This window comes from Archocentrus centrarchus, chromosome 14 (assembly GCF_007364275.1).
Source record: "Archocentrus centrarchus isolate MPI-CPG fArcCen1 chromosome 14, fArcCen1, whole genome shotgun sequence".
Classification (NCBI taxonomy): Eukaryota; Metazoa; Chordata; class Actinopteri; order Cichliformes; family Cichlidae; genus Archocentrus; species Archocentrus centrarchus.
The window spans coordinates 27510394-27530332 of record NC_044359.1 but is presented as its reverse complement, the minus strand read 5'-3'; the positions used below and the strand labels follow the sequence as shown (position 1 = coordinate 27530332).

The window sequence follows — 19939 nt, the reverse complement described above, 5'->3', positions numbered from 1 at the left end:
TGGCATGGGTAACTTACACATATGTGAAGACCCAGGGGCGGGCTGGGGTTAAAATTCAGCCCGGGAGCTTGTTTTGGAGAGGCCTTTTATCCGATCTTAGAACGGACAAACCATAATTTTAAGACAAGAGAACTTTATTTGCAGGTGCGGACTGCAGCTGTGGCGGCGAGAGCTGCAGCGGCGAGAGCTGCTGTGCTTAACTGCGTAAAAAAAAAAAATTCTCATCACCGGCCGGTTCGGCCCGGAAACGACCGGCCGGTTCGGTAAACCTCCCGGACCTCCCGATGGCCACCACGCCCCTGTGAAGACCCCATTAATGCTAAATGATATATATTGTTTTTAGAACAGCAGTGCTATCATTCAAACGACTTCTTCCCCGAGCTGGCAAACATGCCTATGTGATGAAAGATACTTTATTTATCCAAAAAAAAAAAAAAAAAAAAAAAAAAAAAAAAGGGGGGGGGGTGGACATGCATTGCTATATAATAACATAAAGATGTGGAGGAAAACAAAACACAGTGCTGTCATTTGAGCCATCATTAATTTAAAAAAAAATAATAATTTTAAAGGTTTTTGCTTTGGCTCCGCCCACCCCATGTGCTTCATACCCTCCAAACACTTTTTTTTTTCCCCATTTCCAAGTGGGAAAAAAAAATTTACATTTTTAATATACTTTTAAACTACTGATGACCTTTGACAACAATGTTAGGAAAAGTGCAACAGCCGATTTGCACTCAGGAAGCGGTGTATCTGTACAGGAGTGATTTATCAGCCAGGCTGCTGCTGCCGCACACAGCAGAAGACGCTGAAAGTGAGTTTGAAATCAAACCAAACAACATAAACTTTCCCCGCAGTTCCTTCCAGAAGGAGCGGAGTTGATGTTTTGCAGCCCCTGTCTCAGTGGGTTTGCCCGCTGCATGACAAATGAACCAGCTGTATATATCAGCTGGGAGACTGCGAGCTGCTGTCTCAGTCGGCTCCACCGTGCGGGGAGGAATGGCTGGCTGGGGGGGCTTCTTCTTTTCTCTCCTCAACTACAAAACGGAGAAATATGTCATTGCCGAAAACAGAAGAATCGGAATATTGTTTCGGCTCTATCAGCTGGCCGTGCTGGGATACATTATTGGGTGAGGCGACCTGCATGTCCTCCCCGTGTTTCTCTTATGGAATAATAAAAGAGAGTGACTAACGAAGTTATAAATAGTTGAGCTTGTGGAAAGGTTTTTTAACTTTGTTGGGGGGCGTTAAAGTGGCAGCGCCGACCGGGCCTTTCTTTTTTCTTTTTCTTTTTTTTTTTTTTGAAGGCTGTAAAATGAGCAGATTTATTAGAGAACTCATTAATGCCTCAAACTGCTAATATTCCCAAAGTTAGGACAAACTGTATGATAACATTTTTAAGTGGCTGCGTGGGGTGGTTATAAAATCAAACCTGATTTTAATGATGAATTTTTCATTCTCATGCATGCTGTTATTTATTACCATGCCACCTCGGTAACTTTATGGTATTTTGGAGCATTTGACCCCAGATGCAGATGCAAAATATATATATATATATATATATATATATATATATATATATATATATATATATATATATATATATATATATATATATATATATATATATATATATAATCACTGTAGACTAGGATGACTACAGTAATACTACTTCAGTAAACAGAAAACAGCATGAAGTTCCACTGACTGTCTCAGGTGGGTGTTTGTGGTGAAGAAGGGGTACCAGGAGAAAGAAGAGGCCATCCAGAGCTCAGTCATCACCAAGCTTAAAGGCGTCACTCTGACCAACACTTCTGAGGCAGGGCCTTACCTGTGGAGTGCCGAGGACTATGTCATACCCCCAAATGTGAGTCTATCTTTTAGTTTGCAGAATATCAGTGCTGATGTGGGAAGCACTTCCTAATTATGCTCCTGCCAAGAGATATTATGAGGCTATTGAATGTTTGTGTTGCCTTACATCATTAGTCTCAATATCTGTCTCAGAGGATTCGACAATATTGAACTTCTTGGGGACAGTAATTTGTTTAACCTTTTGCTTCTTCATCTCACTGCCAGGACTTAATTTTATTTTGCAGGGTGAGCAGGTGTTCTTTGTAGTAACAAATTACATAGAGACCCCCAATCAGAGGCTGGGCTTCTGTGCCGAGGTGGGTATTGGGAGGACAAAGAATCTCATCAGCGTTTTCTGAAAGCACCGTTTCCTTCCTAAAAAAGTTAACTGTACCTCCAACAGAGTTCCAAGGTGCCAAATGGACGATGCCAAAGTGATGATGACTGCATCGAGGGGGAGCCTGTAACTGCAGGTCATGGTGAGGGCCGTTCATTTCACTGTAGTTGTGTAAAAAAAATCAGATTTGTTGGGCTTTATCCTCAGTTGTATGCTTATCCAGCTAATGGGTTGAAGTATTTCATTTTCTGATTTATGATCTGTGAGATGAAAAAGTAATAAATAATGTCTTAAACAATATTTTTCATATGGGCCAAGTGTCAGGGCTACTTTGTAGTATTGTAGATGTTTCATCATATGTTTCAGTATCTTTCATTTTGGAAGTTCTCCTTAAGCTCCAGCACGCAGCCAGCCAGCTCTCTGCTCTTTCTCTGTTAGGTATCAAGACCGGCTCGTGTCTAAACAACACTGGGACCTGCGAGATTCATGCTTGGTGTCCTGTTGAATACAACAAAAGACCCACGTGAGCATCCATCCTCCCTTTGCAGAACTTTGGAAATTTGCCATTTTGCGCTGCTACTGTGTTAACACTCGCTCCGATCCCTCACACGGACCAAGATATTTCACAGGTTCTATTTATTACTAACATGGCCTGTCGCCTCCCTTTTCTATTTCACACAGCTGTCTGTCTCTTTCATTTCCAGAGAGCCCTTACTAAGTGAAGCAGAAAACTTCACCATCTACATCAAGAATTTCATCAGGTTCCCCAAGTTTGAATTCTCCAAGTAAGTCGCTATAAGTGGCTGCTGATTGCCGGGGTGCCTATGGTTTTCAGACTGACCTGGGGGATATACATGTTCCAGTGGCTGCTTTAAATAGCTTTAGGGTGCAGAGAACCTTCTATTTATAGCGTCCTGTGCATTGCACTCAGTGAGACAGTGAAACAGTCATCTGAGACGTCCTTGACAGCAAGCCTTGCTCTGGACAGGTGTCTGATCAGATGGGGCTAGATCAGGGAGCTACCCTCTCTGCTGTTCCCTGCTCAAGTCCTGCAATAACATACAGAGACATGTCATCCACAGCTAACTCATCTGTCAAGATCTTATTATAATTATGCATACACCACTCATGTCCCCCTACTAATCTTGATATGCCTGTGACTAATGAGGAGATGTTTTCATCTGAATGGGAGTTACTGGAAATAGCTGGCTACACTGCACATCTTAAAGTGAGCTGGATCCAGTTACTTTTTTTTTTTTTGGTTGAAGCTGGAGGGTGTAATGGAGTGATTTGATTGACATACACACACTCTATGTACCATTTTTGTAGTGGAAACTGAGAAAAGCTTAGTTGGAGTCCAGATACTCAAACTCTGAAGTGAGTACACATTGTGGGGTGGCTGTGGCTAGGAGTTAATCAGAAAGTTGGGGGTTTGATCCCTGGCTGCTGAGTATTTGTCTGTCTGTATCTGGAATATATATACATATACGCAAATGGTAATCATGAAGAGGCCACTAGAAAAGCTGCAACTACCAAGTACCTGCAGAGAGTAATGCAAGTCCTGAAAAGTCAGCTGAATGGGAAGGACAAGATCCGGGCTATCAACACCTACACTCTGCCAGTTGTCAGATACCCTGCTGGAATAATAAGCTGGCCAAAGGAGGAGATAGCAGCCACTGAGACAAGAAAGCTCCTTACCATGCATGGAGGGTTTTACCCCAAATGCAGCACCCTGAGACTGTACGCTAAGCAGGAGAAAGGAGGCCGAGGACTAGTGAGTGTCAGAACTGCTATCCTGGATGAAACAACAAAGATCCATGAATACATCAGGAAGATGGCCACAAATGATCATATGATCAATGATCAGGCGGCAGAAACCTGAGAAAGAAGAGGAGAAAGAACAGGAATCATCATGGAAGGACAGGCCTCTGCATGGCATGTGCCACTGGCAGATAGAAGAAGTGGCTGTTATAGAAAAATCCTACCAATGGCTGGACAAAGCTGGACTGAGCGCAGGAACAAGCTCTGAGCACAAGATCGATAGAGGCTGGGGTCTACCACACAAGGAAAGACCCCTGGTGCAGGCTGTGCAAAGATTGCCCCTGAGACAATCCAGCACATAACAGCAGGGTGCAAGATGCTAGCAGGCAGGGCATACATGGAACACCATAACCAAGTGGATGGCATAGTGTACAGAAACATCTGTGCCGACTATGACCTGGAAGTCCCAAGGTCAAAACGAGATATGCCCCCATGGGAGGTTGAGATTGACAGAGCTAAGATCCTGTGGGACTTCCAGATACAGACAGACAAACTTGTGATGGCTAACCAGCCGGATGTATTAGTGGTGGACAAACAGAGGAAGAAAGCTGTAGTGAAGGAACACAAGAAGCTCCATAAATACTGTACCAAGGGTTCAGAGAAGACACACACTCACCCATTCAAACTGAACTGAGTTGCTCCCAGTTGTGTTCATCAGATTTATGCCAATGTTAGATAGAAAGCACTTACATATATAAAGTGCTTGTTTGAATGGATGACATGTTGTATAAAGTGTTTTGAGTGCCCATGTAGAGTCGAAAAGTGCAATATAAGAACCAGTCCAGTGTTATAGTGATAAATCTGTAGGCGTGCCAAGGTTAAGGCTCAGTTGAGATTAAGTTTCTCGTGCTGTGCACTGGTATGAGACCACATTAAAAATATAATAATAATAAAGGAAGACAAAGCTTAGATTCTGCGCCATTTCAGCAAAACTTTGGCATTATGTAAACATTGTTGTATAAAAAGTCAGTTTCTTTTTATTTGTATCCTTCAACTGAAGCAGATTGTATCCAGGTTGATGTAGACACATGTGGGAAACACTGCATCAAAACTAAGTGAAAGTGTCACAAGTCACACTGTTATTCTTAGCAACAAGGAGCTTTCATGGGGTCATTGGCAGTCTGAAGGCAGGCTGAGCTCAAACCACATTTATTGGGTCATTTAAAAATTAAAGCCAAACATTCCTGCCATCACAAGAAGCTCATTAATGTGGTTAATCATAGCTGAACAAACTGCCATGAAATCAAAAGGAAGTAATACCAAGTAATATAAGTATATATTCTAAAATTAATATTTCAAGTTTTTAGCCAAACTATTAATATTATAATTTGTGATGAAAAATGAAAATTTAAGCATCTTTAAATAGAGGTATGTTAGCTGGTGGTCAGATTCTGATATTATCCATCCATCCATCCACCCATCCATCCATCCATCCATCGGTCTGTAAGAAGAAAACTCAAACAGGCACATGGAAAACATACAAACTTTATGTGAATCCAACTGGTTCAAGTCCAGGACCTTTTTTCACCATCTGCAAAAATCTTTTCACTTCAGTAAACGGTTTGCATGTTTGTGTCATTTCATTGAATAAAAATGTGATTGCAGCCCCTAAACTCATTTCACCCATATCTGCTGCCTGTATGTTCTAGATCCAATGTACTCGAAACCTCTGATGACAGCTACCTGAAGAGATGCTCCTATGACAGAGAGAACCATCCTTACTGCCCCATCTTTAGCCTCAGAGATCTGGTTGGCAGCACTGGGTATGACTTCCAGGAAATGGCTGTAAAGGTACAAAGTCTAATAAGACCGTGTGTGTGAGTGATTTCAGTTCCTGACTTCCTCACAGTCATTTGCTAATGAACCCTAATAGGCTGACTTTTAAGAATTATAGAAGGCTGGCAGTGACTGTAATAACAGCTGTATTCACAAAGAGAAAACACTTTAAAAATAATTTCGTGGATTTTGCAGTTAATCTTAAAAATATCATTACAGTCTGTTTATTCCTGTATATTAAACTGAACCTGCTTATGAAAAATTGAGCCACAATTTATGAAAGTGTGTTTAAACATTTGGGAAAACTATAAGATCTCCTATTACCTTTGATGCTCCTCATTATCTGGTCCCAAATTATATCTGTATTACCTGTTACAAGCCACTTCAGTCTGAGGCCCTGAGGGGAGAAAGGTTTGAGGCTCGAGCTGTTGGTGTCAGGACACCTCAGCTGCCCCCCATAAACTGCTCAAAATAAGTGTTTTCATGGAAAAGGTTCATGTAACTTGATTTTATCTGCATGTCTTAGATATCTTGTGCAATCATTATGTGGTATGTTGTATTTAAAATGTGATACTTTTTGTAAAGCACTCTGTACACTGTGGTTTGTGCTGTATTAGTTGTCATATTTTTAATATTGCTTCTTTGTGTCCATCAGGGAGGCTCTGTTGGCATTCTCATTGAGTGGAACTGTGACCTGGATAAAGATTATTCCCAGTGTAATCCAGTGTACAGCTTCACCCGTTTGGACATTAATTTGAACAACTCGATCACATCAGGATACAACTTCAGGTATGTCAATCTGCCACCTCCACTTTGCTCACTGTGCTCAACCTGTTTTCAACCTTTACATATCAATTATTTTCTTACAGATATGCCAAATACTATAAGGATCAATATGGTGAAACCTATCGCACATTGTATAAAGTGTATGGGATTCGCTTTGATATAATGATCAATGGTCAGGTACAGTGGGGATATTAGCATTTTTTTTCTGAATTAAAGTGCATCATTCTGATAAGAGATTTGTAGTGATGTCTTGCTCTTTTACAGGCTGGGAAATTCAATATTGTGCCCACAGTGATTGCCATTGGCTCGGGCGTTGCTCTCCTCGGTGCAGTGAGTAAATTAGTGACTATTCTGTTGATGTGTCAGTAGATCATTGCTATGCAATTACAATGATGCCTTAAGTTTGAAAATGTCAGGTTACAGGGCGGTGGATGATGCATAATCCTCAGTAAGAAAATCATCATCTCTGTTGTTCCAGTTCATGTTTTCTTTCTTTCAGGGAGCTTTTGCCTGTGATATGATATTATTGTACATGATGAACACGAGCTCCTTCTACCGAGAGAGGAAATTTGAAATCATCAACTTCAAGTATGACTTATTGTGTTTGCACAAACTTTATAGGTCTTAAACAGGTCATTTCCCAAATCTTGCTCTTCACTTTAACACATCTCTTTCATACTGCGTGTAACAGGAAAGAGAGGACCAAAGTCAAGGATGAGAAAGCAGGCCATCGGGAAAGGAGGTCCAGGAAACCAGCGGCAGAGAAAGAAGCCGCAAACTCCATCAAAAAGCTGGAAGAAACTGAACCCACCGCAGGATCTTCTGCAGAGAGCGAGCTACCTGTGGAGAAAAGGGGTCCCACGATTCCACGTAACACGGGACAGCGATACTCTGCTACTCTCCCACACCAGGGCGCTGAGACAAAGCATCACATTACTTTCACTGCACACAATTAGATCTGCAGGCAGAGCGTGATCACCTGTTTGTTCTCCTGCAGAAGGCGGAACCGAAAGTGGGACTCATGCCCACTTCTTACCTGCCAGTACGACTGCTGGCACGGTCACAAGCACGAGTGATGCCCTGACTGAAGATGTGTTGATCCAGGGGAATGTCAATGTTCTGCAGTGTGCATGGGGTCAGGACACGGAAGAAGGTAGCAGGATTTAAGAATGGGATGTAGGAGTTTAAAACAGGTCCATTAACAACCAACTAGCAATTATCAGTCACAATAATTAAAATAAATGGTAATAAAAGTAAAAATGTGAAAAATATAGGCAAATATTTCCTGGGAACTGTTTAAGATACAGTACTGATATACCCTTTCTTTATGTTTTAAGACTTTTGCACAGTACTCTATGTGCAGTTTAATCTTTGTGCTACAGTAAAAATAAATAAATAAAAAGTAACACTATGCTTCGCACACGCTGCAGCCATTTGTATTAAACCAAATGCTCACCATGGATCTCAGAAGCAGACAAATATGTGAAACCGCAAAATCAGTCTGGGGAAAAAAAAATGCTAAAAAGCAACTTTTTGTAAGCCTGCACTTAGAAGCAAAACATAAGAAAATGTGTGGTCTTAAGTGTGTTTTTACAGCTGGACACATTGTGTATTGTGTTGTAAAATGTACTGTCAAACACTGCTGTTGTTTTCTGCTTTATGTTCAGATATCTGTGCCAACTGTGGCTTTAGCATCGGCCATCCAACGGCCACAACTGATGAGCTTTTACACAGTAATCACATGTGACACTGTAGGAATGCAGCCTGCCATGCACTATGAGTCTAATGTGAGTGGACACGCTCACTGTAGCTGATGGTCATCGAATGGACGCTGAAGTTCAGGGTCTCCCTCTACTGTTTGCTGTTCCTGTTTCTATTTATTGAAAGTTCTTTGTTATTGGAAACAAATATCTGTCATCATGATTTTCTTCTTATTAAGCGGCACACCCTGGTAAAGAAAGAGATTAGCAGTGATACAAAAAACTTCTAGAGAGATGTTTAATCCGGTCAATAATTACATTTGCTATAAAACTTAGTTTAGCCTGTGAGGATTTGATCTGTAAACGTATATTATAACGGTGGTTCTCATCCTGGCATGGATTACAGTGAGCACAGAGAGTAAGTACAGGTTAAAGTTAGAGTTCGCAAGAAAAGGACAGTTAATTCTTTTAACTCATCCTTCAATATATCAACAGTTCACAATGGAAAACATCTGAAGTCTCTCACTAACAGCCTATCTACAACAGCAGGGCAGACAATCCTAATGATTACAGAGCATTAGATAGAAATATTTCTGGGTTATTTCAAGTACATGTTTTAGTACACGTGCACCATCCCATACAAGAAAGTCCAAAAGAGGACGTAGGTGAAAAGACCTCCGACGAGGCCTCCGGTGAAGAGCAGCCGCCGCGATTTGAAGAATTTGTTCCACCGCCGTCCGGCCTTGAGAATGAGCAGCAGCGAGAGGAGAAATGAGGAGAGGAAATAAAAAATGAAGCCATACAGTCCCGTCAGGCCGAGGATGCCGGCTGTCGCTCCGGACAGCGCAGACACAGACGTGCGGCAGTAGTCCAGCACGGCTGCGTTGCCCCTTACGGCCACTTCACTGATGAACTGTGGTCCCTCGCGCTTGGCCCCAACTCCAGCCATCCTGGCTCTGCTCGGCTACCACGGAAGGTGGTGCTGCTGAGAGATGAAGACAATTTATAATACAGGTGAGGCACAGCTGCTCAGACATCCCAGACTCTGTAAGTTGACGTTATAGAGTTCAACACCATTAAACAACCTGCAATGAAGTTACAACATTAAAGAAGCACAACACAAAAACATTAACTTTTACACATTAATATAAGAATGAAAGGAGATACGCTGCTGTATAATGAAGGCTTTTGCTGCAGTGTTTTACTTTGGAGGCTGTTTCACAGTCGACTTTCACTCGGATTAGTTTTAACGCCCATTTTAGTGCTGTAATAAAGGGCACTACATTAAAAACAATCATTTTTAGGGTCATCGTAGGTTGACAGTTAACCGTGTGAATTCAACAAACCAACTACGAAGCGAGAGAAATCCTCATGAAGGTCTCGGTTCGTTAAAGCCTTCTAATGTGGGCGACAAAGAAAGCAGGTCGGGGTTCGCTTAGCTGCTGTCAAATCTGAAACTCCGGGGAGATTTAAAGCCTCGCTTTGGCATTAAAAAGGCGGAAAGAGACACACTGTACGACACATTCATCAGTTTTCAAACAACATGCAGCACAGTCCGACTATTGGGAGCTAAACTGCACGTCAGCTGAACTATTTTAGCTTTTCTGCCAGCGCTAACGCTAGCACGGTTAGCTCTGCCAGCTAACTGATGAGCGGCTCTCACCGGAGATTCACGAACGGACTTCCTGTCGACTCCTCACGGGGCCACCGCAGAAAAACAACATGCAAGATTTACTCTGCAGATTTGGATATTAAACGGCTACAAAACAGTGTCAGCTGATGTAGCCAAAGGGAAGAGCGTATTCATTCTCGTTTAGATGACACTCCTAAACCAAAGTCAACCATGCTCCTGCGCTGTGCATTGTGGGAAGGCGGAGGTCAGCCACTGGAGGAGCCGACTTGGTGCATTCTCAGACACCAAAAAGTGTAGGAAATTATCTTACTAAAAAAATCTTGTACTGTAACTTTTAGACAGGGAGGCTACCTCAAAACTTCTGTTGAAGGAGGCACTGTGTTACAGAAAAAAGTGTGCTTCAGCGGAGAAGCAATAAATGTTTTACACCTGCAACCAAAAATAGTATATTGCATCTAAGCAGCACAGAAACCTCTGACTTCCTTTAATGACTTGAACGCAGCAGTGCAGACGCTGGCACTTCAGTATGAAAACAGCTCGAGGTCCAGATCAGTCATGTCTGACTTTATCCTGGGTTTGGACGTGGGCACCACTTCGGTGAAAGCCGTTTTATTAGAAACAGGATGTAGAGCTGTAGCTGCCAGCCAGGCTTTACCGACTGTGTCTGATTTACCTGATCATAGCGGGATAAAGGTGAGTGCGTTCACGTACGTCTCTACTTTAACTACAGCTCAGTAATCTAAACACCCCCGTGTGTGTGTGTGTGTGTGTGTGTGTGTGTGTGTGTGTGTGTGTGTGTGTGTGTGTGTGTGTGTGTAACGCAGGCGAAAGAGCAGGACACGGGTCGGATCATAGACACCCTGAACCGGTGCATCGGCCTCCTGCCCGGAGACAAACTGCAGCGGGTTCGCTGCGTCGGGCTGACAGGACAGATGCACGGGATTTTACTCTGGAGACCAGAAAGTGGTAAAGTTTTCGTGCAGGCTGTGGCATTTCATCACTCAGTGTGATTACTTGTGTAACAACGGCTCTGTGATTAACGGCTGTTTCCAGTTTTTTTTTGTTTGTTTTTTTTTTCATGGGGTAGAAGAAGCGAAATGAGAAAAAAACATATGATCAAAAATAAATACCGTGTTAAAGTAAACACTGGGCATGATTTTCAGGCTCATGCGCAGCCCTGAATACAGATGATACTGCTCAAGAGCCAGGAGAGTCTTTGTTTTGCCTGTTTTGCTCAAGTAAAAGTCACAATTAAGAAATGATTCAAAACATTTAGCGCTATACTCAGTGCACTCATCATGGAGAATGATCCATTTCAGAATTACACGCATTACATTATCAATTTAATGGTGCTTTGTCTTTTATAATACAGCATAATACAGAGGCAAATTTTTCCATTTTCTACCAGTTATCCTGTGACCCTGACCCAGATCTGATAGATTTTAAAATCTACAAATTAATAAGTAACTAAAGTTTTAACATAAATGGGAGGGAGTACAGGGTACGACATTTGAATGCAAAGTATTACGGAGTAGAACTAGAAAGCAGCATAACAAAGAAATATTTAAGTATTTACACAAGTGTTGAAGTTAAAAGGTCCTCACTTACACCCCACTGATCCTGCTCTCATCCAGTGGCATAAAGCAGTGAATGATTAACAGTGCTCTAGTCCAATGGCATATTTCAATTGGGGAGGGCTTGATCATATATTTCTGGAGCTTTGCCGCCCAATATCCCTTCTCTGGACACCCCAACACCCCCTGTCAATGATATAGGAAATATAGTTTCAGTAGTGGCCTGATTTTAATTCTCATTTAATTCTCAAAATGCATTTTTCTCCACTGTATCTCAGATTTACAGTGGAAAAAAATGCATTTTTCTCAAGTATTTGGACTTTTTTTTTTTTTTTTTGTACATCAGGGTTCACACTGGACACTTGGGAAACACACCTACATCCTGCAGAGCTTTCTTGACTTGTCGTTTAGTCATAGTGTATTTTTATTCATTTTGAGTAAATAATTATTTTCTCGCACATCAGTTGGACCTCTTCCCAAAATATTTTAACGCTGCCAAACATACTGAAACATATTTCTTTTAGCCTCTGTGTGCATTTAGTATATATATCCAGTACATATTCTCATTGACCAGGTAATGCGTTAACCTGAGGTGTGTATTCTCCACCTGAGTTGCAGCACAAGCAGATTTACATTCTTCTATTAAGGTTTAATTTTCCAAATCTTCACGCCTTGCACTTAACCAATGAACAGGATGTAAATAAATGAACAGATTCTGATCTGATGTCTTTTTTATTTTACGCTCTTTTGTCTCTTATTATTTCACTAGGTGTTATTGGGGGGGGGGGGGGGGGGGGGGTGTCTAGTATGGGGCTGTTGTTGTAGCAGAACATTTGTGTGTATGCAACTGAATCCACGTTTGTGTAGCCCCATAGTCTAGAAGTGAATCATGAGAGAGTTTGGATCATAATAGTGATGTTAGAAAAGTTTGAAAAGTGCCAAAGTTTAAATAATATAGCTGTATCTTTTGTTCATCTGCACAGTATATTTTCTTCTGAATTTTAAGCTAGTTTACTTTTTTTTTTTTTTTTTAGACTGTTAATTTTGATGACCAACTGCCTTTCACGGCACACATCTGAATCTTCTTCCCTCACACAGTCACCTCTTTGCTCCTTTTGTCAGCGTGCAGTTCTGAGCCGTGTGTGAACTCTTATGCACAACACTGAAAGGATGCACAGCTGCTCAGCAGTTATTCAGGAGCCAAATGTCAGTTACTTTTAAACTCCTGCAATGTGTGGATTTTAAAGTCTATATCCCTCTCACTCTTCTTTTAATATCTATGTAAAGCTACTGAAAGTAACCCTGAGGGTTAGCAGTTTAATAAGTAAATGTGCTGATGTGGAGACGCCTAAAAATACAAGATGTGCAGCTGTCTTCCCTGCAGTGTACATGTGCAACTCTTAACTCTTCAGCCTGCAGAGGGGGTTATCTAAAGTAGTGCAGATTAGCTCCAATAATGTTTAACTAGAGCCAAAGGCTTTGAAACAACACTCACTGATAAAAGGACAGGGCAAAGGCAAAGGACAGAGTCTTTCAAGAACAGAGCAATTGATATGATAACCACAAAAAAGCGATGGATTTAAAGTTGTAAGCACTCATTTTGCTGTGTCTTTTGCCCTTCCCAGGTTGTGATTGGTCCAATAGAGACTTCTTCACAGCTAAACACACCAGTCAGCTGATCACCTGGCAAGATGGACGCTGCAGCAGTGACTTCCTGTCCTCTCTCCCAAAACCAGACTCACATCTAAGTGTTTCCACAGGGTTTGGCAGTGCAACAATCTTCTGGTACATGAAAAACAAGTAAGCCCACAAATGAAAAAAAACCCCCAAAAACTTAATGTAGAGCAGTCTATTGTGCTTGCATTTGTGATATGAAAGCTGAAGATGTGTGTGGTGTCACTGCAGACCTGAGTTCCTTGAGGACTTCACAGTTGCAGGTACCATTCAGGACTATGTGGTGTCCATGCTGTGCGGTTTGGACGGGTGTGTGATGACACCTCAGAATGCAGCCAGCTGGGGCTTCTTCAACACTTCATCCAATCAGTGGAATGAAAACATGTTTGTATAGTCTTGAACTTTCTGCTTTTACTGAAAGTACTAAATGCATGAAAAATGTTGGGCATGGTTTGGTTTGCAGTATCATTTATCTTACACTTTGTGCATAAGTGCAAGCATATGTAACAAACCACTCTGTGTGTGCGGGCTCTAGTCTGAAGGGTGCTGGCTTCCCTTTGCACCTGCTTCCTCAGTGTGTGCCATCTGGTAGCTTGGCAGGAAGGACGCGTTCTCAGTGGCACGGCATCCCTGCTGGTACGCCAGTAGGGGCCGCCCTAGGAGACTTCCAGTGTTCGGTCTACTCCTGCATGAGTGCACGGACGGATGCAGGTGAAACAGGATGTCCATTTATATTTATCAGTGAACTAAGTGCATCATCCTCTCACAGTTTATCTGTTTTAAATGAATGAATTAATCATGAATCTGCATTTTCAAGTTGCATCCACTATTAAAGCTTACTGTAATGCTTACTTTCCTGTTTCAGAACATACACATGACTAACCATCAGAGCTGAGTCTGTTACTTAGCTGACAGTTTGTCTCCTCCTTCTGATTTCACAGTTCTTAACATAAGCACGTCGGCCCAGCTGACCTTCGCCATGCCAGCTGACTTCAACCCTCCAGATTCTCCTCAGCCTGTCTCGTCCATCTCCTACTTCCCTTACTTTGACTCCATGTACTTGGCTGTAGCAGCATCACTCAACGGAGGGAACGTGTTGGCCACCTTTGTGGAGATGTTGACTTCCTGGATGAGAGAGCTTGGTTTGTATTCTTCTTCTAGTTTCTATACCCTGCTCAGTCTCCACCCCTCTCTGCTCAGCTGTGGAAAACCACAGAAGGCACCGTGACGTCACACATTAGCTTCTGAAGTCCTGTTTCAAAGCTTTGACTTAAGCATTTTAGCCAGTGGCATCTGAACATAATGAGATATATGGGATTTCTTTAAGTTGGGAAATTACTGTCAGAGCAGCCAAAGCGTAAAATACAACCTGTAACAAAAAGGTTAAATAAAGCAGACTCGCTCAGAGAAATAAATACAATAATAAAAAAATTATCTCAATAAAGGTAAAATTGGTAAAAATGAATTTGAAACCACATGGAGAGATGAGTCTGACAGAGAAACAGATTCACATTCATGTGGTAGCAGCTTCTCTAAAAATCCTACTTTGCTTTATCATCTTTTACTTTGAAAGGGATTATAATTTAAAAATTGGACATCATGGTGTATTAAATCAGATTTGTAAAACCAAAAACCTCATTAAGGAAATGTTTACTGAGATATTGCATAGAGCCTGAGCAACAGAAAAAAAAGTTATTTGGGGATTTAAAAATCTGTAATTCCAACATTTCTGCAGTTTTTTTTTTTCCAGACACAAAGCATAAATTTATCTAACATTTGTTATGTGTAGTAATTTATTTGCTCATTTGTCATCTGCCTAACTCTATGTGGATCAGCTGGCCGTTGTTTGTGAGTTTTGCCAACAAATAAATTGGAGAGCGCCCTCTGGTGGGCAAACTGCAACATCAACACTCTGGTTGAAGGGTGTTTCTTCTGTCTCTTCTTTACTTTAAATTTAATTTGGCAGCAGTTATAAACGCTGATACTGATAGATTAGCAAATCGCTAATATCAGCAGATAATAAAAATCTCTAAATCTTTCAGACTAAAGTGAGCAGTAGGGTCGTGTTCTCAGACTTTTTTATAATTTTCACCCAGATGAATTGCCCGCTCTTGACCATTAGGAAAAAAATGTAGATTTTTCTACACTGCGTTCATTTTTTCACACTCAATGATGAAGCTGTGTTCATCATTTATATACAGTCTATGCATAAATCTCATAACAACCAGTGCACCTGTGCAGGGCTGTCACTACATACACCAGATATAAAACATATACTCTGATATACAGAATGATTTATCTGCTTCTGATGGCCTTAATCTGGGTGGTGTAAGCTCATTTGGAAAGGGCTTGAATATCATGGCTGTTCGCTACCACAGCTTCAAGTTTAAGACACAAAATGTTCCTCTGAACTCACTATTGGTTAGATCCATGAACACCTAGAGATGATAAATAGCCCCTCTCTAAAGTCTTTACTGCAGCTGTATTTAGAACTTTTGGCAGATAGTCCTGAGGAAAATTTATACTTGCAGATCGGCAATCAAAGCTGCCTAAAGATGAAAGCAAAGACCAATGACAGCGCTGAGAGGGGAGAGAACTGACAGCAAATATGTCTCAAGTTAATGGATCAGGAAAGTAATAACTGTAGAGTAGCTAAAGCAAAGTTTGCACTGTATACACAGATCGATGACATTAAACTGCCTCCTTCTCCCCCCTCACAGGTGCAGAGCTGAGTGACTCGTGTTTATATGAAAAGTTGATTCATTGCGCCCTGAACCAGCAAACCAGTGACCTGAGAGTGAGTCCTACCATCTTGGGAGAGAGACACAACCCTCTCTGCCTGGGTCACGTGACCAACATCTCCACCTCCAATCTCTCTCTGGGTCATGTGATCAGGGCACTGTGCCGTGGAGTCCTGGACAACATCACCTCCATGATGCCTGTAGGGTGTCTGCAGCAGGCGGGGGTCAGCAGAATTGTGGGCAGCGGGAGCGCGCTCGCTCGGAATGAGGTGCTACGGCAGGAAGTGGAGAAGGCGTTTCCTCTGCAGGTGGTATACGGACAGAACGCAGACTCTGCTGTGGGCGTGGCCATGGTTCTCTGTGACCGCCTCTGAATCGGACCCAGCATCCCCCTGTTTGTTTACATGACTGAGAATTTTGCACACTAACTAAAGCTAACAAATCTTGCACTGCTTATTTTATTTTGAAGCATAAATCAAAGGCTGTGTTTGACGGGACAGGGATCAAATGTAAGTAGGACCAAAAGATGGAAGCTGCTCCACAGAAGCTCAAACATTTCACTATGACTGAACAGCTGTTAACAATATACTGGGCATTTCTGGCTCTGCTGTTGTGATATGGGAGCAGATTTTGTCACAGCATAAGTCACAATTAAAGGATGGGAGCTGTTTCCTAGAGCTGGCTGCTCTTAAATAATCCGGAAAAAAGTCAGAGCAGTATTCAGATGTGCTGTAAAAGACACAGTCCACTGTCACATGGTTTATCTGTAGGGCCACTGAGATGACGAGGCAGTTAACATGTTAACTGGCTGTTGAGGTTGCCTTGATTTTCCTTTTTTCTGTGACAGGTTAACTTGTAGTTTCCTGTGGGATGGGCACTTCCTGTTCAGCTCTGATCGACAGAGGCTGAATCTCTGTGTGCGGGTTGCTCTTTGTATTCGATTTGTCACTAGGGTCGTCTCCTGAAACTCACCGTGGGTTACCTCATTGACATCATCAGTGATAACCATCATGAAGCTGGCTGTCACCTGACTCAAGTCACTCTTTGTTTCATAATCTAGAGCTTTTTATTTACACCAAACACATACAGCTTCATCATCAGAGCCTTGAGATGAAATATATGACGTTAGAGTATTGTTACACTATAAATATACAGTCGCTATAATTTCCCAAAAAAAAGTGTGGAAATTGTGCATTTTCAACATTTTCTGTGTTTGTTAATCTGAATCAGGATCTACTCAGCAGTTAGTTTTTTATTCAAACACACGAAAAATACAGATGGTCTGTGCTGAATAATGAAAAGAATACATCTAACTACATCAAACATTTATAATCTAATCAGCAAAGTTGCTACTACTACATTATACTGTATATGAGCTGCTGCTATACTCAGACCCTGAACTGATTCTACTGACAGGATTCCTGTGGAATAAAGGACAGTTTGGGTAATTAATATTAGTTATACTGTAGTACCTTTTAACTTCAGTACCACAGTCGACACATTTCTAATATCTGTGGTGTAATTATAAAATGATTATCACTATATGAAACCCCACTGTATTTTCACCTGAAATATTCCAGTTTGTTCATACATACATTTTAACCATTTAGCTCATCTGTGTTTACACACTTACACACCAACTCTGTTACTCCTTTGTCTTTGGCTTCTTTCAACTCCCGGTCACCCTGCCATACCATATATGGCACAGTTTGTTGTAGGGGTTGCATGTTGAGTCTGGCCAAAGTAAATGAGCGGCGCTGCTTTCAGGTTGTGTGTCTGAGGATAGAAGCAGAAGAACAAGGACAGCTAATCCGTGTAGGAAGTGAACGTGAGCGTCTCGTCCCTGTGAGGGACTCGTTCCCCACAAATGAATCATCACATCACTATTATTGAACTATGAAGATGTCTGCTCTGGTCTTTGTGCTCCTGTCAGCATCCAGCAATGACAGAATTTTTCCACCACACTGATTGGTCAGGATTTAGTCTGTTCATGAAGCACATGGACCGACAACATGATAGCAGAAATCCAGCCAGCCTCCTAATGCACTGAGGTACATTCATGCAGGCAGTGGTTCCCTTTTTAGCACCTTTTCCATTCACACGCTACAGTTTGTCAGGAGACTGACGAAAGCCCCCCCAATTTACACTAGTGAATACAAAATATTTTTACTCAGTTACAACCTTGCATTTTTAGCCACACTCTGTTATCATACCAAGTTTACAGCAACAACCAACTCCACCCTGTATCTCAGTATCCCCAGCACCTGGAGAAGCACTTTAAGAGTAGTGCGGAAAAGCTGGAGGACCAGGAAAGCTACCAGAGAACTGAATATAGTCTCATGAAGAAAGCGCTCTTAATAAAGCATCGACCACATTTTCTGATTTCCTGATGTGATGGATGTCCAAGCAGTATGACTATAAAAACAAAAGCCAGCACATCAACCTGCAAATTGGAGAACAGAATGAGTGGAGGAAAACTAATGGATTACTAATGGACTGATCTGTAGAGACCAGCAGAATCAACATAACCTTCAGAGGCCCAGGGTCTCCATCTCTGCAGGGTGCAGCCAGGACAGGCGGTGAATACAGGATGACTTTAATATTGTCAAGAGCTTGTTGACAACATGTGGATCACACATTCGTTGCCTCAGCTTCAAGCAGGTCTGTCAGAGGGGCAACCACAAGAAATCTTTACAAAACTGACAATAGTAACCTCCTAACCCCAGAAAACACACAAGCTGCTTCTTTGCTGTGAGCACTGGTATTTCTCAATAGCAGCCACTTTCGCTTATGTGGGCTGAACCTGCCTTTGTCTCACTACCTTTCCCAGGTAGGTACAGTTGCCATGCCAAATTCACATTTAGCCAAGTCAACTGTCAACAGGTGGCAGCGGGGCAAAAAACCTGGTCACCAGGGCTGAACTGGCGCACAGTGGTCCTCGCACAGTGTGACCAAACACCACCTCATTCAGACTAAACGCACTACTTTCTTGAATAACCTCCACAGCAGCCAGCAGCAACCATGGCAGGCCCTCTTCCCAATGCAAAACCAATTGCTCCAGAAACCTAAAGTGCAAGAGATGAATCCAGGGAGCAAAACAAATTATTCTCTACTAGTTACTACCTCGTCTAGTCTCACTTTATTTTAGAGAATGTATTTGTCAGTGAGTCAGTAATGTGAAGCTAACATGGATGTGTGGCAGTGTGAGTAGAAAGTAAAAAAACTTAAGAACACACACTGTAGCAAAGTTGCTCTAACTCAGGAAGCTGGTATCTGAATCAGGACCTCCAGCAGCCACTGGTTTCACACCAGTGGACAGAGACATTCACTGTCTCTGACCAAACAGTCAGAAACAAACTTCATGAGGGCGGCCTGAGGACCCGGCGTCCTTTATTGGGCCCTGTGCTCGGCCTCGTGATGAGAGTATGCAGGCAGTTCCTGGAGGATGAAGGTATTGATACCATTGACTCCCACACTCACCTGACCTAAACCCAATAGAGCACCTCTGGGACATTATATTTCGGTCCATTTGACGCCGCCAGGTTCCACCACAGGCTGCCCAGGTCAGTGATGCCCTGGTCCAGATCTGGGAGGAGATCCCCCAGGACACCGCCTGTTGTCTCATTAGGAGCCCCGACATTGTCAGGCATGCATACAAGCATGTCGGGGCCACACAAACTACTGAGTACCATTTTGAGTTGCTGCAATGAAATTTCTGTAAAATGTTCTAGCCTGCTGGATCATTTTTTCACTGTGATTTTTGGGGTGTCAGCCTCTGTAGGTTGATAATTTTCATTTCCATCAAACGATGTGTTCATTTCTAACACATTACTGAGTCCATATCAGTACAGATATCCAGTTTTTTTCCCATTGAGATCTGGTGCATTTTCAAAGTGTTCCTGTAATTTTTTTTTAGCAGTGTATTTATTTTAAGGAGATAAAATGACATTTATTACCAAGCAGCAAAAACCAAGACTAAATCAATTAAAGAGAAAGTCTATTTGTCATATTGGTAGCACAGACAGTTTCATATTTTTCTTTAATCACTT

At 42.0% G+C, this 19939-nt stretch overlaps 3 protein-coding genes across 4 annotated transcripts; 2 read left to right on the top strand and 1 right to left on the bottom strand.

The window, feature by feature from the left end:
* The first annotated feature begins 996 nt into the window (after nucleotides 1-996).
* p2rx5 (purinergic receptor P2X, ligand-gated ion channel, 5) lies at nucleotides 997-8426 on the top strand. The gene is made up of 12 exons (XM_030746341.1): nucleotides 997-1127; nucleotides 1714-1864; nucleotides 2094-2165; nucleotides 2252-2327; nucleotides 2624-2708; nucleotides 2890-2970; nucleotides 5656-5797; nucleotides 6438-6571; nucleotides 6652-6745; nucleotides 6833-6898; nucleotides 7068-7156; nucleotides 7260-8426. Exons 1-12 carry the CDS (start codon nucleotides 997-999, stop codon nucleotides 7522-7524), a joined length of 1386 nt encoding a protein of 461 aa, XP_030602201.1. The 3' UTR covers nucleotides 7525-8426.
* Nucleotides 8427-8552: 126 nt separating this feature from the next.
* On the bottom strand, nucleotides 8553-10134 carry emc6 (ER membrane protein complex subunit 6). Of its 2 annotated transcripts, none has more exons than XM_030746343.1 (2): nucleotides 9932-10134; nucleotides 8553-9253 (listed from the first exon to the last, which is right to left on the bottom strand). In XM_030746343.1, exon 2 carries the CDS (start codon nucleotides 9215-9217, stop codon nucleotides 8885-8887), a length of 333 nt encoding a protein of 110 aa, XP_030602203.1. In that variant the 5' UTR covers nucleotides 9218-9253; nucleotides 9932-10134; the 3' UTR covers nucleotides 8553-8884. The 2 variants fall into 2 exon arrangements, with proteins under 2 accessions (XP_030602203.1, XP_030602204.1); XM_030746344.1 differs by having other exon boundaries at nucleotides 8553-9250.
* A 284-nt stretch (nucleotides 10135-10418) lies between these two features.
* Nucleotides 10419-19715, top strand: shpk (sedoheptulokinase). Its single transcript, XM_030746342.1, has 7 exons — nucleotides 10419-10594; nucleotides 10726-10867; nucleotides 13101-13275; nucleotides 13381-13533; nucleotides 13685-13860; nucleotides 14091-14291; nucleotides 15870-19715. Exons 1-7 carry the CDS (start codon nucleotides 10457-10459, stop codon nucleotides 16262-16264), a joined length of 1380 nt encoding a protein of 459 aa, XP_030602202.1. The 5' UTR covers nucleotides 10419-10456; the 3' UTR covers nucleotides 16265-19715.
* The last annotated feature ends 224 nt before the right edge of the window (nucleotides 19716-19939 follow it).

Coding starts and splice junctions, on each gene's coding strand:
- emc6 (XM_030746343.1), bottom strand. CDS start 9,217: ATGGCTGGAGTTGGGGCCAAGCGCGAGGGACCACAGTTCATCAGTGAA.
- p2rx5 (XM_030746341.1), top strand. CDS start 997: ATGGCTGGCTGGGGGGGCTTCTTCTTTTCTCTCCTCAACTACAAAACG. Junction 1,128..1,713: donor GTGCTGGGATACATTATTGG/GTGAGGCGACCT, acceptor TGACTGTCTCAG/GTGGGTGTTTGTGGTGAAGA. Junction 5,798..6,437: donor TCCAGGAAATGGCTGTAAAG/GTACAAAGTCTA, acceptor TGTGTCCATCAG/GGAGGCTCTGTTGGCATTCT.
- shpk (XM_030746342.1), top strand. CDS start 10,457: ATGTCTGACTTTATCCTGGGTTTGGACGTGGGCACCACTTCGGTGAAA. Junction 13,534..13,684: donor AATCAGTGGAATGAAAACAT/GTTTGTATAGTC, acceptor TGCGGGCTCTAG/TCTGAAGGGTGCTGGCTTCC. Junction 14,292..15,869: donor TTCCTGGATGAGAGAGCTTG/GTTTGTATTCTT, acceptor CCCCCCTCACAG/GTGCAGAGCTGAGTGACTCG.